At 39.0% G+C, this 17,522-nt stretch overlaps 1 protein-coding gene across 1 annotated transcript in view; it reads left to right on the top strand.

Moving 5' to 3' along the window:
- The first annotated feature begins 10,171 nt into the window (after window positions 1–10,171).
- RUFY3 (RUN and FYVE domain containing 3) overlaps window positions 10,172–17,522 on the top strand; it is a 79,810-nt gene continuing 72,459 nt past the window's right edge. The window contains exon 1 of the mRNA XM_019663196.1: window positions 10,172–10,616. Within this exon, the coding sequence (XP_019518741.1) occupies window positions 10,268–10,616 (349 nt within the window). The 5' untranslated portion in view covers window positions 10,172–10,267. The remainder of the gene's footprint in view (window positions 10,617–17,522) is intronic.

The following is a 17,522-nucleotide window of genomic DNA, read 5'->3' as shown; positions in this document are numbered from 1 at the left end:
GAAGTGATTGTATTAATGTATAATACCTAATCTTAAGTTTTTAAATTCTTGTCAACAGGGAAATTTGTCTGCCTTATTGCTCAATTTATTTATCCTTCAATTTATGCAGGTGCATGGGAAAAGAGATGGTGTTTAAAAAAGTTCTCCAGTATTCTGTCAAGTAGTAGCCTAAAAAAATTTCACAGCTAGTTGTGGAGCAACTGTAAAACTTAGAACAGTTTTATAATTTTTCACATAAAGTGAAGAGAATGCACCTTTGGCAATCATCTTATTTGTAAGATAGCCTATAAAATAGTGTGGCATTATTTCATTTGCCTAAGTATAATTCTTGAGCAGGTTACTCGTTAATAAATAGGTTTAATGTTAATGATTTCGTACATTGGATGTAGTGAAAGCTTAGGAATGAAGATGAATTTTGGTTAAAAGTAGAAAGATACGCCATAATTACATTAATCGTGAATATTTTCTAATAGTCCTTAATGTGGTAAATAGGTAAAAATTCCATTTCCCCATCTGTACTGCTAACTTGCAGTTGTTGCTGTTTGTACAATCCATTTGCTGAAAATTTGGTGTGATTACTAGTAGGTAAGTGACAACTTCAGGTGGTAACAGTTACATTTTTTAGTTGCTCCAGTTTTTGCAGTAGGAGAGAGACATTGAGATGGTAAACTTCAAAATACTTAGGATGATGTCAGGGAAGGAGATGAGAGAACTAGTGAAGGAAAGCAAAAAAGATGTCTTAACTATGTCACTATTTATTAAACATTGTGCTAACTGCTGCAGATGCAGAGATGATTTTTTTTTTTTAAGATTTTTTTTGGGGAATTGGGGGATGGAAACAGCGCTGGGGAATTGGGGGAAGGGGAACAGACAAGTTGCTGTCCTTTTGTTCTTCAGTCTAGTTGTGGAGGACTTCGCTTCACTGGCCCAAGTTGGCACCATCATTGCGCCCTTCCCGGGCGAGGCAGATCAGTCACCGGCTTCTGGACGGCCACTCACAGCGGCTGCTGGCCGCTCACACTGGCTGCTGGCTACACATGGTAGCCCATGGCAACCTACGCCCTCGCCAGCGACTCACGGCAGCCCAGCTCCAGGTTGAGCTGTTGTTCAGCATCTTAGCTGTAGAGGGCAGTGTCACTGGCCCTCATATGTGGGATCCGAACCAGGGCCCTCTGGCATCCCAAGCCAGCTCTTAACCAACGCACCACTCAGCCGGCCCGATGCAGAGATGGTTAATGGTTAGTATTTATTAAATATTTGCCATGTACTAGATGTGTATCACCTCATTTAAAATGTACAGTAACTTTGTGAGGTGGTACTGTTCTGAGATGAGGATGATGCAATTCCCAGAGGTTAAGTTTCTAATGGACACATGCTTGGGATTTGGACCCAAGCTGGCTTAATTTGACCCTTCATTCTCTTAGCCTCTTGCTTGCATCTGCTTCCTCAGAGTAGCACATATCAAATTATTTTATCTTTTGTTTTATAAAGAGGTAGGTTGGAAATAAAATTAACATCTACAGAGTGCTAAGGTACTTTTGTAAGCACTTCGTACTTATTTCCTTTTTCCTCACAACAGCTCTTGTGGTAAATTCTATTCATAATTTAAAGATGAGGAAACAGAGAAGTAACTTTTGCAAGATCATAATTGGCAGAACCAGCCTTTCTGGCTTTAGAGCCCTATCCTATACTTCTTTTTATGATATATAAAAAGTACAGGTTTTGGAGTTACTAGGATCGTTTTGAGTTAATTACTTGATCTGACTCTTCATCTGTATGGTATAATTATTGTATCTGCCTTGAAAAAGAGACAATAATGGTTAAGAGTCGTGAGATCATAGATAGTATATATACTGGTGATTCCTGGCATAGAGCTCCTAAAACCTTGTAAATTCCTAAGTAATAAGGGCACTAGGAGCAGCCTTTGTTTTAATGAGGTAACTGGATGGCTTCTGGATGCAATTGGTCACCTGAAAGACCAAGCCACAAGTAGAAGCTTGAATTTTCAGCCCCACTCCCAATCTCCAGAAAGGGGGAGGGGCTGGAAATGGAGTTAATGATTGATATGCCTATCTGAGGAAGTCTTCATAAAATCCCAATGGTATCGGCTTTAAGAGTTTCAGGTTGAACACATCCACATACCAGGAGGGTGATGCACCCCAACTCCACCGGGACAAGCTCCTGCTCTCAGGACCCTCCAGACCTAGTCCTATATATCTCTTTCTGACTGTTCATCTATATCCTTTATCATATCCTTCAGCAAACGTAAACAAGTGATTGCATAAGTTCTGTAAGCAAATTAATCAAACCTGAGGAGGGGGTTGTGGAGACCTAGGATTTGTAGCTGATCAGTCAGAAGCACGAGTGACAACTTGGATTATCTCCAGGTAGATAATTGAGTTGAATTGTTGGACACCCAGCTAGTGTCACAGAATTGTTTGGTGGGGGAAAACCCCACACTCATCTGGTATCAGAAAGTGTGAGTGTAGTAGTAGTAGTGTGAGTGTAAAGAGAAACACACAGGTGGAAAACAGGTTTTCCAATAATTCAAGGGCGGACTAGAGACTACTCAGCTCTATCACTTAGTACTTAACTTTGGGCAAATTCCTTGATCTCTCTGTTCCTTAGTCTTTTCATCTAAACTAGGGATATTAGTAGTAGTAGTTACTTCATAGAATTATGAGGATTCAGTCAATTAATATATGTAAAACACTTATAACAATGCCTGTTATACAGTAATCACCTAACAAATGTTGACTCTACAAGGTTGTGAGAATTGACATTTGGTACATAGGTGCTCAATGAATTGTTGCTAATAGTATAGTGATTCCTATTCATTACAGGAACATAGAAAATAAAGTGTAGTCATATATGTAAAAATGCCTGAGAAATTAATATCCTAAGTTTGGAAGGAGGGGAGCCTTGGGTGAGGACATGAAGGGATACAGAAAATCTGGGATAGGACAAAAAGCAAGGAAATGAATTGAGGTTGAAAGTATCTGATGTTCTATGTCAAATCTCTGACGGATGTATAAAGTGGTGAGGAACAAAAATGTTTTAAAGGAAGAAAAAGCTTCCATTTAGGAAAATGGAAAAAAATTAAGTCTGTTGTATATTCCTCTCAATATATCAAATAGTCCTTCAGAGAACTCACAACACCAAATATTCATTCTGGAATAGCCAGGATATAGATGGTGCTATCCTATTTTATAAATGTAAAAAGTGGCCTTGTCTGGTGTGAATAGCAAAAGAAGTAACTGACAAATTGCTGGATTTAATATTTACATCGTAATCCAAATTTTAAATTAAACATTTAAAGAGCACCCAGATGTGCTGGATACTGTCCTAGCACATGAATAATAAATTGTTAACTATTCAATGTGATCATTTTTCATAGAAATGCACTTTTGAACTCCAGAGAGTCTCATGGAGCAGAGCTCCAATAAAGTAGATTATACTGGCTATCAGGGATCAATACAAAGCAACAACCTGTTAATTTTATGTCAGCATGGTAAGCTACTGGCAGCTATTGAAAATGTAAAATATTAAAAATTAAAAGAAAAAAATAGCAAATTAGTGAGCCAGTAACTTTATCTCTCACTAACCAGTTGATCAGCTTTGGGCTAGTCAATTTCTCTAAGCCACAGTTTCTTACCTATATTATCTAAGAAGGAGTTAAATAAAACATGTCCATTTTAATTTTTGTGTAGAAATTTAATTGCTTATCAGACCTCTACAACTACCTTAATGGTCAAAGCTTGTGGCAAACTGGAAAAAAAACTTTTGTGATCTTAAAGATAAAAATTAGCTTAGATAACTTGAATAACTAGTCACATATCTGACAAAATATTTCATATATTTGAAGAATGGCTGGAGTTGCTTATTTTTCCTTGATGGTTGTATGAAGTAAAAGGATTTTATTATGTTAAAGTAATATGTGATTTTATATTACTTTAAAGTTAACATTACCAAAATAATTCATGAAAGGTGAAAATCAGTATAATTTAGATCTCAGGGATCACAATGATGAACATTACCACTGTCTGAACAGTAGGTGATACCAAAAAAAAAAAAAAGTACAATTCAGGGAGAATTCCAAGTCATTCAAACTGAATATTGCTTCAGGTAATAAAATAGATTTTTAAAATTCTTTTAGATACTGATTTTTTTAAAACCATCTGTATTTTGCTAGTGAAACTTGAAACAAACAGTATGGAAAATTTAACAACCACCCAAATTAACAAATGTTAACGTGTTTTTGCTTAGTGTATTTTATCATGTCAAAGTTTTTATTTTAATATAGTTGATTTAAGCTATGTATTCCAGATGTTTTCTTGATTCTTTCAGTTATTCATTTTTGAAGAAAAACAATGATTTTTTTTACATTTGTTGCAAAGTGAAGCTTTAAATTATAGTAAATATTAAGAATCAACATTTTTTAAACTATAAAACAAAAAAACCTAGAGTAAACTAGTAAAATTGTTCTGCCTTAAGAGAAACAATATAGGGTAGCAATTAGGAACTTGACTTCTGGTGCCAGGCTGAGTTTAAATCCGTTTCACCACTTATGAAGTGTCTGGTCTACTTAACCTCCCTATGTCCAATTTCCTCATATTGAATAATACATGATTGTTATAGCCATTGAAATAGTTAAACCATACAACATACATTTAGAACAGCACCTGGCAGGTAGTAAGTGCTTAGTATTATTATAATCCATTTTTTAAAAAACTAAACACTTGAAAGAGTTAATTTTCTCCTTGGTTTTATCAGAATGGTTCTTAACCCTCCGTCGGGCACAAGTGATCTCACAGATTCATTGCACACAAAGATGCCGCTATGAAATACATCTTTACTATGTCACAAACACAAATGGTAATAGGTTATGGTCAAGGGGGAAGATACGGAAGCGATGAGTCACAATACTTAAATATTTGAAAATTTGTGTGCAATGAATCTGTGAGATCAGTTGTGCCCAACGGAGGGTTAAACCAGAATATCTAAAGATCAGTTGGTAAGTTTAAAACGCAGAATCCTGTGTCCTCCACAGTTTGTGATTTAACTGGGCTGATGTTGACCCAGGGATGTGTATTTTTAACAGACGCCTCAGATGATGCTGATCAGATGGTCTATAGAACACACTTTGGAAACACTGCTCTGGGCATACTGAATTTTAGATTTCTCTTAGCTAATAACATAGATGTATGAATGAAATTAATTACAAGCATGAAATATGGTATTACCATGGAACTACAAAACCTTGAGGGTAGCCCCATCAGAATCCTGTTAAAAGCAATGACCTTCCCACCCCTTCCACCCTGCCCCTGCCAAAAAATAACAGACCTCATCACAACATTTTGCATTCCACATCAGGGGGTTCCTAGACTCTGAAACCAAGAGTCCTTGGATTTCAGGAAACCTTACACTAGGGGACTGTTCCTTTTACCCTTAAGCATTGCTTTATATGGTCTATGTTAATATGTATATTAACATCTTACCAAGGGTGGGAGGGGGAATTATTCAAAGTAGACGACTGAACAGAATTTTATTAGCACCTAGAATATTTTAATATTAAATGAGCTCTATCTAAAAGACATGCATTTGTAATTATATCATGTTTGAACATACCCAAAAAGGAAAATTAAGCCCAAATAAGTTTACTTCTTAAATTTCATAGTACAATTTTTCTGAATCACTTCTATCCAGGGTCCCTGATGGCCACAGAATTAAAGAATTTTGATATGCTTTTAGAAAGAGAAAGGGGGTTTTTAATAAAAAAAAGGGGGGGGGGTTGAGAACTACTAGAATAAAGCAGTTGTGCATTGTAAAAAGAAAGATGTCAACTTTGGGAGTAGACACATTGGTAGAAGAAATAGACACATTACAGTTAGAGCCATTTACTGCTTAGTTAGGATGCTATAGGACCTCAAAAGAGGCATGCACCTCTCCCCCTGAGGGCAGAGATCCGCTCTGAGTAGAATCTTGGGGGAAGAGTGGGTGTGGCAATATGAATAAGGCCAAACCTTCAAGTTACCCAAAGGCAAGAAGAGTGTGAGAAAGAAAGATAATATTGGAAAGGAAAGGTGGGGAGGGGTTAGATCATTAAAGGAACCTAGATTATATCCCAGATATGGAGAAGGTAACCAAAGTGTTTAAGAATCAGTGTGACATAATTAGATCAACCTTTAGAAATACAAATTAGCTGCTGTAGAGCATTGGAATTGGAATAGATGAAAAGCAGGCAGGAAACCCAGTTAGGAGTCCTTTGCAATAATACAGGCAAGAAAAGATGAACATTTCAGTTAGAGCAGAGAGAACAAATTAAGGGACAAATTTGAGAGAAATTTAGAAGAGCATTTGAAAAAGTGCATGAGAATTAGAACAAACTAGATAAAGTCATAGAAGGTCAGCAAAAGCAAACAACCAAATAATTTCAGCAACACTAATATTAAAAGTCTAAAAAGACAAAATATGATACACTCCTCTAGGGTAGGAATTGTATTTCTCCACAATATACACAGGGAACACAACTTTGCTGTTAGCAGATATTCATTAAAAAGAATAATTATCAAAATATTAATCAAAATAGTCCCTCAACATGTTTTATTTTCTATTATAAAGTTAACATATTAACTATAAACTACTTGCAAATACAGAAAAGTAGAAAAATGGAAAAATACATCCATATTTCTACCACCCAAAGAAAACTGCCATTGTTTGCGCTAGATGAAATACATTGCTTAAGATAAATACATTTATTAAGGGTGCATTGTACTCTTAAGAGTATTACATTAAAAGTGGTGCTTATATTTCTTAAGTATTAAAGATACAATAAAAATGGAAAGGAGGTATATATTGGCTTAAGTATTTGTGTAATTAATGTTTGAAAAACTAAGTCAATAACAGACATCAAAACCTAGTAATTCAAAAGTAAAGAATGGTGGACTTTTATGAGAACTTTCACACGAAGGCTTTATATTAACTAATTAGTATAAGTAAATTCCTGCATTTATTAAAATCAGAAGTTTAACATGAAGTCTTAAATTGCCTGGTTTTCAAGTAAGACTTTCCCAAGTACTGCTCAATGAGAAACAAATGCTCAAGAAAGCCATTATTACAGAATCATAAAACCCATATACTATACTGAAAAAGAAAATCAACCCTCCCAAGTGGTATCTTTTCTCTGATCACAGTTCTAAGAAGTTTATATTAAAAGTACATCCTGACACTGATCTCTAAAAAGTTTTGTAATATTTTCTAAGTGTCCATCTTTAAGATCACCAGTTTCTAAAAATCAAACATGGATAAGTAAATTCAGATAAAGTTGAAAAGCACCTCTTGCTTTATTTCACAAGAAAATTAATAAGAGCTTGATTCTTACAATGCTTGGATTTTGTCACTTCAAAAGAGTGTAAGATGATACTCTGCATTTTCAAGGAGCAACATGTTTAGGCTCGTTTTCATAATCTTGGCTTCCCTAAATGTGTGTAGCAGCTGAATCAGCCCTTTATGTCACTAGAGCTTATGCAGAGCTGTGATTATATTGATCCAACAGCCAAAAGCATAAGAAACTAGGAACTTGGAGTACCATCCACTTTTAAAGAAACTGCTCATAAATAGCCTTGCCTGTAAAATTTAAAGGAGTCATATTTCATCTGATTTTCTATATTCATTACACTGCCACTTAATAACATAAAGCATAAATAGAACTGTTTTTAAAAAGTAGAAGGCATAAAAAACCAATACACTTCAAGATTCCAAGCATGTCAGTCTTCCTAATACCTATAGGTATCCTGGCTAACTATAGAAAGGAGAACATTAGCAATTTAGACTAGTGTTTCATGCTTTAACTTGGTGACTCCCTTGGCTGCTTATTATTAGCCTTTCTTAAGAGTGATTTGTGAGGACTCAGCTCTCTTTTCTTCTACCTACAATGGCATAAGTGTATATTCTTGTCAAATTCTTTACTGGAAAATTGCAAAACATCTCTGTAAAGGAGCCTGAAAAAATACAATGATAGTTTGAAATTTCTGCATAGAAAAACAAGGCAAAAGATCCAGTTAAAGATGGGTGTTAAAACCATATAATACAAGGTTGGGGGTGTGCTGGGGGAAAAGGTGAAGGGATTACGTAGAAATCAGCAGTTAAAAAAGTCACGGGAATGTAAAGTACATTATAGCATAGGGAATATAGTCTAATATTGTAATTACTATTCATGGTGTCAGGTGGGTATTAGACTTATGGGGGGATCACCTCCTAAGTTATATAAATGTCTAACCACTAAGTTGTATACCTAAAACTAATGTAATATTGAATGTCAACTGTAATTGAAAAGTGAAAAATTAAAGTGAGAAAACTGGTGCAGATAACAAGCTTTTAGAACAAATTGTGGATTTTGTGTCAGATTCCAATAACAGAAATCTGTCTTTACCTGTACTTAACTTATGTCTGGGGGCTAAAGTAAAATGTGAACAGTTCTCTAAAGACAAAAAAAAAGTATAATGCACGTGAAATCTTACAGTTTTTTCTTTTCAAGTATTATGCAGTTTGCAAATACTAAAAGGCAAATATATTTTCTTATAAAGACTCACCCTCACCAAAAAACTGAAAAGGCCCATCAAACTTCCAAAGTTCTAAAGATACGATGAAAAGGCTTTCCCCCTCCAATTTTGTTTTTATTATTGTAAGTTATATGCTGTTCTGTCAACATGCTAAAATATAGCTAATAATTATTTTACCCTATGCCAGACCCTGTTTTAAAGTCTTTATTTATATTTCTTATTTAACCCTCATAACATCTCTATAAGTAATAAAATTATTTTTACAGAAGAGGAATCCAGGTTCAGAGGACAAGTAACTTATTCAAGTAGACACAAGGGCTGGGATCTACAGGTTAGGGAAATGCCAGAAAGTGAAAAGCTACTAAGAAATGTTGTGATTGCTTGAAGTTAGCTTCTTGTAAACATCTCCCTTTTAAATGCTTCTTGTTTAAAAGATTTGGTGAAAGATAATATTAGAAGTCTCATGGCGATTTATTGTGGTAATTTCAAGAGTGATTTAATGAGAATAAACAACAATACAAAAGTTTGCCTTTCAGAAAAGTATAACTTCCTCTACAGAGGGAATGACAGACCAGAGAAGGAGGAAAAAGCAGGTGGGCAAAGCGTTACACAACAGTGATTTTAAATTATGAGTTAACATGGATTCTATGCCAGCATTTTGCAACCCGAACACAAGGCTAATCAGGAAATACGAGGGGGGGGGGGCACGTTCATGGAATCAGCATCAAGAATAATGACAGTATTAATAACAAGAAATTGTCTTTAAGGAGTGTTTACGGGAATTACTGGATCAGTAATCATTGATTCAAATATTCAAAATAGAGCAGCAGCGAGACACAGGCAGTATGAAAGTGAAAACTGTCAACCTGTAATAGACGTTTGTCACATAAATTCTAAACTTTTTGGCTTAAAATTCATTCATGCGAACCCGGAACACCAGAAAACCAGGGAGTTAAAGTCAATGCAAATTCCAAGATTTCTACACCGAGCACATGATAGGGAACAAAAGAGGTGATTGGGAAGAAATCATCCACCTCTAGTATTTCACATAAAAAGCTCCTGAATCAAAACCGTGAATCAACGGTTAAAGTTCTAGGGTGTGAAAGGCAAATGGTACAGTTTAATACCCGGGGGGGAAGGGGAGGAGTCCTTTTTAAAATAGCTTTTGCCTCTTCTTCAACGCAGATCTTTGAGCCTCCGTGCTACCGATAAAGTTAGGCGGTTACACACAAAAAGCTAGATACTTCGCCAGGTCTCCCACCTTTCAAGCACCAGGGGGGCGAACACACCCGGCCGCTGAGGGTCAGGTCGGGGGCGGTAAGGACCCGGCACAGAGCGCCGTCGCCTCCCTTCGGGTCCCGCAGGGAGACCAGCGCAGCGGGAGGGAAGCGGAAGGTGGGAAGAGGAGGACACCGCCCCCTAGGGGTGCCGAGCCGCAAGCTGGGGGCCGGGGCGGGAGGGGCAGTCGAGAGCGGCGGCCGGTAAGGAGGCCGAGCCGTCGGGCGGGGCTGTCCCTCCAGCTGGCTCGGACCCCGGCGGGGCGGGCCATAGGCAGAGCGGCGGAGCCCAGACCCGGCCCGTGGCCAAGAAGGAAGGTGGCGGCGGCCGCGCTGATCGGACGGGGCAGCGGCTCCCGGCCGTGACCCCCCGCTCCCCCGCCCAGACCCGGGCGCGAGTCCGAGGCGGCGGCGTATAAAGAAGCCAGCATGGCTGAGACCTCGCCGCCGCCCACCGCCGGCGCCGAAAGTTGCAACGAGGAGCCGGCGAAGGGCGGGGAGCAGCGGCTGGAGGAGCCGCGCCGCGCTCCGGCCGGGGTCGCGGACCGAGAGGGTGAGGCGGGGCCGCCGCCGGCCTCCCCCGGCGGGCAGTCGGAGCCCGACTCGCCGGTGGCCGCCCCCTTCTTCCTGCTCTACCCGGGCGATGGAGGCGCCGGCTTCGCAGCGCGCCCGCCTCCGCCGCAGCAGCAGCGCGCCTGGAGGACCCCGCCGTCGCCGGGCTCCCCGCTGCCCTTCCTGCTGCTGAGCTACCCGAGTGGCGGCGGCGGCGGCAAGCATCGTGAGTGGCGGCAGGGGAAGGGGGAACGCGGGTGGGGGCCCGCGGGGCGCGGAGAAGGCGGGGGCGCTGGGGAAGCGCCGCTCCCGGGGCGCAGGGGGCGGCGACTGTCCGGGCGCCGGATTATTTACCTCCGAGTCTCCCCAGGCCGCGGGCTTCCGCCGGGCCTGGCCTCCCCTCCTCTCCGGGCCGGGCGCTCACGTGCTCGCCGGGTCCCAGACCCGGTCCCCGGCTGGGAGATGCCTTTCCCGGAGGAGTCGAGGAGGGGGCGGCGCCCCGAGCCCCGGCAGCCCCTCTGGCCCGCCTTCTGTGGGCTCCGGGCGCCGCGGCGGCCGAGTAGGTGTGGCCGCTGCGCCGCCGCCGCCAGGGCGGCCTCAGTTGTACCACTGAATTTTTTACGATTCGGCCCCCGAAATGGGAAGAAAAATCGGGAACGTTGCGCGAGATGACAAGAAGGGATTGGGTGGCTTTGGAAGGGCACCACCCGGGATTATATCGCTTGGCAGGAAGAGGCCTCCACCTTTTGAAAACACTGTCGTGGAAGCCCCTCTGAATGTAGCTGACCCCACTGTGTGCTCTATCAGTCAGATGTTTACTGCTACTTGTAATGAGCGGGGCCCTGTAGAGTAGACACTGTGTATAAAAACACTGTTTGGAGGAGTGTTAAATCTGGTTTAAAAAGACAAGATCTTACAGTATGAAAATGTGACTGAAGATACACGGTATGATATAAATGCCAAACACTTTGCTGTATGAGGTCTGAAAAGGCAGAGAAACTTGCCTGGGTGATGAGGGAACCTCTCTCACCCCCTTTCTCTCCCTCTCCTTCTTCACCCCCCAACATTTTAACTGCTCGGCACTGCCAAGAAACCCAGACTTTGCCTTTTCTGCTCCGTGATCCTCCCCCTAAGAAAAGATTAACGTTAGTTGAATATTTCTATGTGTATCTACTGTGATTACCATAGTTAATCCTCCCGTCTCTGTGAGCCAAATACGATGCTGCTGTTTCTGATGGCGAAGCTGATCAGTCTGATTAAGTGATTTGTCCTAAGTAACAGAGTAAGAGAAGGAACAAGATGACCCAGATTCCTTGCCTACCAATCTCATGGTCTTCAAGCAAACACCAGGCATCCAGAACTGGTGAATGGTTCCTTCTAGATTTAGGGTCCATTGAATTCAGCGACATGTAGTCCACTGTCACCTTTACTACTTTGTTTCTTACCTAGAAAGAGGACCAACACTGACCATTGACTAAGAGTTAATAAAACTGTAATTTGAGTGTTGCAGGAGTCAGCACAAATCGCCTGATGGGAGTATCAAATCAGGGCAGAAATTAGTTCTTTTATAAGCAGAGTAAGTAAAGATAAAAATATTCTTAATACTGCCTTTCATTTTCTAAGGAATCTACTTACTTTGTCCTTTAAGCACAGCACCTTTTTTTCTCCTTAATTTTTTTTATTTCTGTGTCTTCTGTTTATTAAGCACATCACTATAGAAGGAAGACAGTCCTATCAATTCTTCATAACTGTGTAACAGTTGTGGTACAAGGTTTGATTTAGAAAAAATGTTCAACTGTTGGCCAGCTGTGGGGATTAATATGAATTTCAGTTAATTTTATTTGATTACTTCCTCTTATTAGGGTTGACAGTTTTTTAAAAGTAATGTTAGAAAATTGGAGCCTAGGCTTGATCAAGATCAGGAATGGAAGACTTAAAGCTAAAATTTCATAAGTGTGAAATCTTAGTCTTTACAACAGTAGCAAATGTATGGCACGATTGTTAGCACATACAGTTCTAATAGTTCCTCGTGGTCTTTATTTCTGAAATTGTTTATTGGTGTGTATGAGCTCAGAAATATTACTGGGAAAATGCATGTGTGCCACTCCACTGTTTTTAAAGACCACTTACTGAGGACATTTCATATTAGTAAAAGATCACTAGTACATATTTTATTCAAATATAAAATGGACTTAAAATAGTTCTCGTTCTAGATGGTGAGTTTTTATTTTTACCTGCTTTTTTAATATGTTCTTTATAACCCATGCATAAGTGGAAAAAGGATACTCTGTTTACTAATAAAAATACTTTCTAGTCACTGCCTTGCAGAGTCAGTGCGATATTGCTTTCTGTGAAGTGCCTGGATATCAGAACCCTAAGTGTTCTGACTGTCCATTTGAGCAACCTGAGACCAAACAGTTTCTAAAGACCTCTCATTTCAATTACAGGGCAGTACATGGACTCAGCCTCTACACCTGATGAATACTTACTGCCTCAGCACCTCATTTTTAACTCTCACTAATGTATTTGCCCAAAGTGTGTAACTTTGAGAGAAGGCATATTAAGGCAGTTCAGGGATTATCTTTTTATTTTAGAAATCTGTACTCAGATTTTTAAAGTAAACCTTTACATTTGAGTTCAGAAGCTTTGCTTTACGTGACACTGATGAAGAGAGCAAAAATGTGTGCAGAAGAGGGAGCCTAAACTTTTCAGGGTTTGTGATGTGTACTGTGTCAGTGTGAAGTCCTACAGGATATAATGTCCATATAACGTGCTTAAGTAGAGTATGAAAGAAGGCTTCTGATGTGCCCTGTTGGTTTATGTCCCTTTCTGAATCCTTTGAGGGCTGGTAACCTGCCCTCACCTTTAAATCCCATAAAAGTTTCTAACTTTTAAATCCCATAAAAGTTTTTACCATGCTATTTTTTTCACTGATTTATAAAAATCGCAAGTAACACATGGACCTCTTCTCATTTTTAGATGTTTTATAATACACAAGTACATTGAATACAAACTGAACTTCCCTCTGTGGGCCCCCAACCCCCATCACCACCACCATTTACTATCAGAGAACATTTATGTTTTTATGGGCCCTTATATCTGCCATTTGACAAAACAGCATTTAATGGATCAGAAAGTAGCTCTTTGCGTTCTTAACACAGCTGGAAAAGAGTTGAAATGAAGGCTAACAGATTTGAGTTCAGTGAGTTTTCTTTCAGAACTTTTGCATACATTCACAGACATGTATATGGTTATTTAATGGAGCCTTTTTTCCTTTGGGAAAAAGACATCTTTTTAATATAATTCATGTAGAGCAGCATTTACAACACTGTGGTTCACAAATCTGTTAGCCTTCATTTCAACTCTTTTCCAGCTGTGTTAAGAATGCAAAGAGCTACTTTCTGATCCATTAAATGCTGTTTTGTCAAATGGCAGATATAAGGGCCCATAAAAACAGAAAACACCCTCAGAAATGTAACATCTTCAGACAGTGTGTAATTGCAGATTAGTGACTACCAGAGAATAGGAGTTTAGCCCTTAAGGATATCAAAATGCAGGTGGGTTCTTTCTACAAGCATCTGAAATGACCTGGGACATCGTGAGCTTCTGAGATACAGGGAGCTGGATCATGCCCCCATTTCCTGCCTCATGACTTACCAGCCTGCCTGCTGCTTGCCCAACCTGATTTGGGTTTTATCACCACTGCTGCCTGAACTATCACAGTTTATCTTTCCAGCCAATTTCTCCTTTCTCTTCTGCCTCCTTATTTTGTTTTACCTACCCTTCTGCCCTGGCATTATCAGAAAGATCGTACTTCTGATTGACAAAGCAACAATTTCAGAATGTTATATGTAATCTTTGTCTTTGACTTAGGTTTGGCTGCTCCCATCTTGATAACCATAATCTCATTCTTTATAGACAAGAGTTTTCTTATTTCTGATCTTCGCCTCATTCTAGATACTAGAGGATCCTAAAAAGCTCTTCATGAGGTAACAAAAGTTTTGCTGTAGTTATGTAACCCAACCAATTATGAATAAAGAATGTGACTAGTAAAATAATAATAGTACTTATTGACTACCATTTATAAAACATTTTTATGTGCCAGGCAGAGTGCTAAAAATTTCACATGTATCATTACTTATCAATCTTTTGGTTATATTTATAAGAGGTATTTCTTAAAATTTCCAATAGATTGAAAAACCAATACATAAAACTACTCACTTAACAATGAAAGCTGAAAAGAAAACATGGAGAAGAGGAGTCCATATAGACTTCATCTAAGTAGATGGATGCAACGTACATTTTTCATAAGAATATTTAGTGTCTCTAGAGTGACTTATCTAAATTATTATAAAATACAAAAAACTCTGATAGGGTAACCTTGGATTTAGAAGATTATATTCTGGACATACATATTCTATGGTTTTAGGAAAGGTCTTATCTCAAATTTAGCACACATCAAAATCACCTGAAGGTCTTGTCAACACAGATTTCTGGCATATCCCCAGAGGTGTGTCTTATTGTTTTGTTTGTTGTTTTTATTGAGGTATAATTGGCATATAACATTATATTAGTTTCAGGTGTACAACATAACGATTCAATATTTATATATATTACAATTTTTTTAAACTGAAGGATAGATAATGAATTCTGAATAGCCTGACTCTAAAGCTCATGTTGTTAATCAGTATATGCTCCCTCAACAAAGGCCTTAAAGAAGCCAGTATGGGTAGAGGGCAGTCATAGAGGGCAGTCAAGTTGCTGTGTGGGAGAGAGAGCACAAGAAAGATGCAAAAAAAGCAGCTTTTTCGACTAAAAGACTGGTGTTGGCCTCAAAACATACTCACCTGACTGTATTCTGTCTTGCATCTTTTCCCTTTTTGTTTGACTTTCAACAGAAATCTGTGTGTTAAAGAAGTAGAATTTTATCAAGAAGCTAAGAACATATTTTTCTAGTGTGGGATATAGGTAGTAAAAAGTCTAGGTGAATGATGAGAGTGTTGGCAGAATTAACTGGATGAAATAATGCTATTTCCCTGTTGGCCAGTATTTTTGAAAATTTCTTAAATAATTAAAAGAGTTGCCGAAAAGATAGGCTTCCTCTTTATCATTGCACTATAGGTAACCTGTAGCCATCATAAACTCCAGTCTCATTTTAATGAATTTTGCAGGACATCACAATGGTTATATTTCTACCCAAACCTTATTAACATCAGAACTTCTTACTATAGTACAAAGTGGCTCAATATGAACTTTAAAATTTAAAGTTTTATTTTGGGAAGTTAATAGTGCTGCATAAGCATTAAAGAATCAGCTTGAAATTATGTGAAAAGAACTGCTTTTAGTAGTTACAAAGCAGTGGTATTTGACAGGGTAGGTATCAAATATATAGCCATGCCTTTTACTGTAGCTATATTTGCATAGTTATGAAAAGTTCATAGCCTTCCTAAAACATATCAAGAGTTGAAAGCTGCTGGCCAACATGATATTTCTTTTCACAGAGCCCATCTTAGTGATTGTCTGTTTCTATTCTTGCTCCATACCAAATGGACATGACACATCAGAGAGTGGCATAGAGGGGGGGCGCAGAGGCGGAAAAGTTTGAATGAAACCTCATAACCATAGGAGAGGAGAAATGGCAGGTCATGACAGCAGGAGGCATGTAAAAAGCAGAAGTTGTTTCAGCATGTTGGCTTTTAGAATGTGGTTCGTCTAACTTTAGCATCTGGTTAGGGGCTCTCCACAGACATCTACTTCCCTTGCCTTTTTATGAACTTAGGAGAACTCTGGTCACCTGATGTGAATGCTGGTGAAATTCTGACCCTGTCTCTTCTTCCTTTTTTAAGGTTAGAGAGAGATATGCCAGCATACCCTTTGCTTAGATCTCCTTTTTACCTTCCTCTGCCGTAGTCCCATGGTATTCATCATTACTGACTTTCATTTCATGTGATGATAAGGGTTTTGCTTTTTGTTTTTTTGTTTTTTTTCCAGAACTCTCTAAGGCAGAAGCACTTATAAAGATGACAATGCTGACATTTACTGACTGCTTACTTTGTGCCAAGTACCATGCTAAGCATTTTACTTGCATTGCTTCATTTAAGTCTTAAGTAGTTAATATTATTATCCCCATTTTGTCAGTGAAGAAACAGGCACAGAAACAAATAATTTGCCAAGGTTACTCAGCTTCTAAGCGATGGTCTAGGATTCACTGTGGGCGTCTGACTGCAGAGTCCACGTGCTCTCTCAGCCTTCTTCACCACCTCCCATAACTGGAATCACATCCTAAATTATAAATGAATCCTTTTCAGGCAGCAGCAGCCCTTCTAGTTCCTTGTTCTCCTCAGTAAAGCCCTATTTGCCAAGAATGAATGAGTGAATGATTCACAAGTCACCAATTTGATAGAGAAAATAGATACATATGTAAATAACACTGAATAAGGTTCTGTGTGACAAGGACTTAGGAACTTCTAAAACACCTGTAATTGTCTTTTTCTTGTCTATTGCCTTGTCCTTTCTTCATACCACTAGTGTCTAGCACATAGCAGGTACCCTATATCTGTTATATAAATGATTCTGGTAGGTACAAATGAATAAAGCCTGTTTGTTGGGTCATAAATGTAGCTTAATTTTATAGGACTTTGGGGGTTTTGTGGTTGAAGTGAAACAGGAGGGTGGAAATATACCACTGCAAGAATATGGAGTACTTTAGAATAACATCTACGAGTATACCAATAAGTATCTATTGAGAGCCTGGTATTTGGTAGGTACTGTGTTAAGCAGATGTATAACCGTGTGCACATCAGGCAAAGTTCTTCTCATGGAGCTTATGATCTTTGTGAAGCAAGTTATTTAGTTTCATTTTATAGTGAGTAAATTGAGACAAGGGGATAAATTTCCCAAGGTCATCTACTAAGTCTTTGGTAGCTTAACCTCTGTAAATCATCACCTACTGCCGCCATTTAGCCATGAAATCAGCTTTAGTTATTAAGGTACGAGTTATTTCTAGTCTTATTCTGTTTAATTTTAACAAGTAAAAAAGATTATGCATTATGTAATACTCCTGGTGGTGTTTGTTTCTAACAAAATAACAATTCATCTTCTCAGGTGTAATCATTTTATATTAGTACGCGGT

The sequence above is a fragment of the Hipposideros armiger genome, unplaced genomic scaffold (genome assembly GCF_001890085.2).
Source record: "Hipposideros armiger isolate ML-2016 unplaced genomic scaffold, ASM189008v1 scaffold_386, whole genome shotgun sequence".
Lineage (NCBI taxonomy): Eukaryota > Metazoa > Chordata > Mammalia > Chiroptera > Hipposideridae > Hipposideros > Hipposideros armiger.
This window is presented reverse-complemented; position numbering and strand designations above follow the sequence as displayed.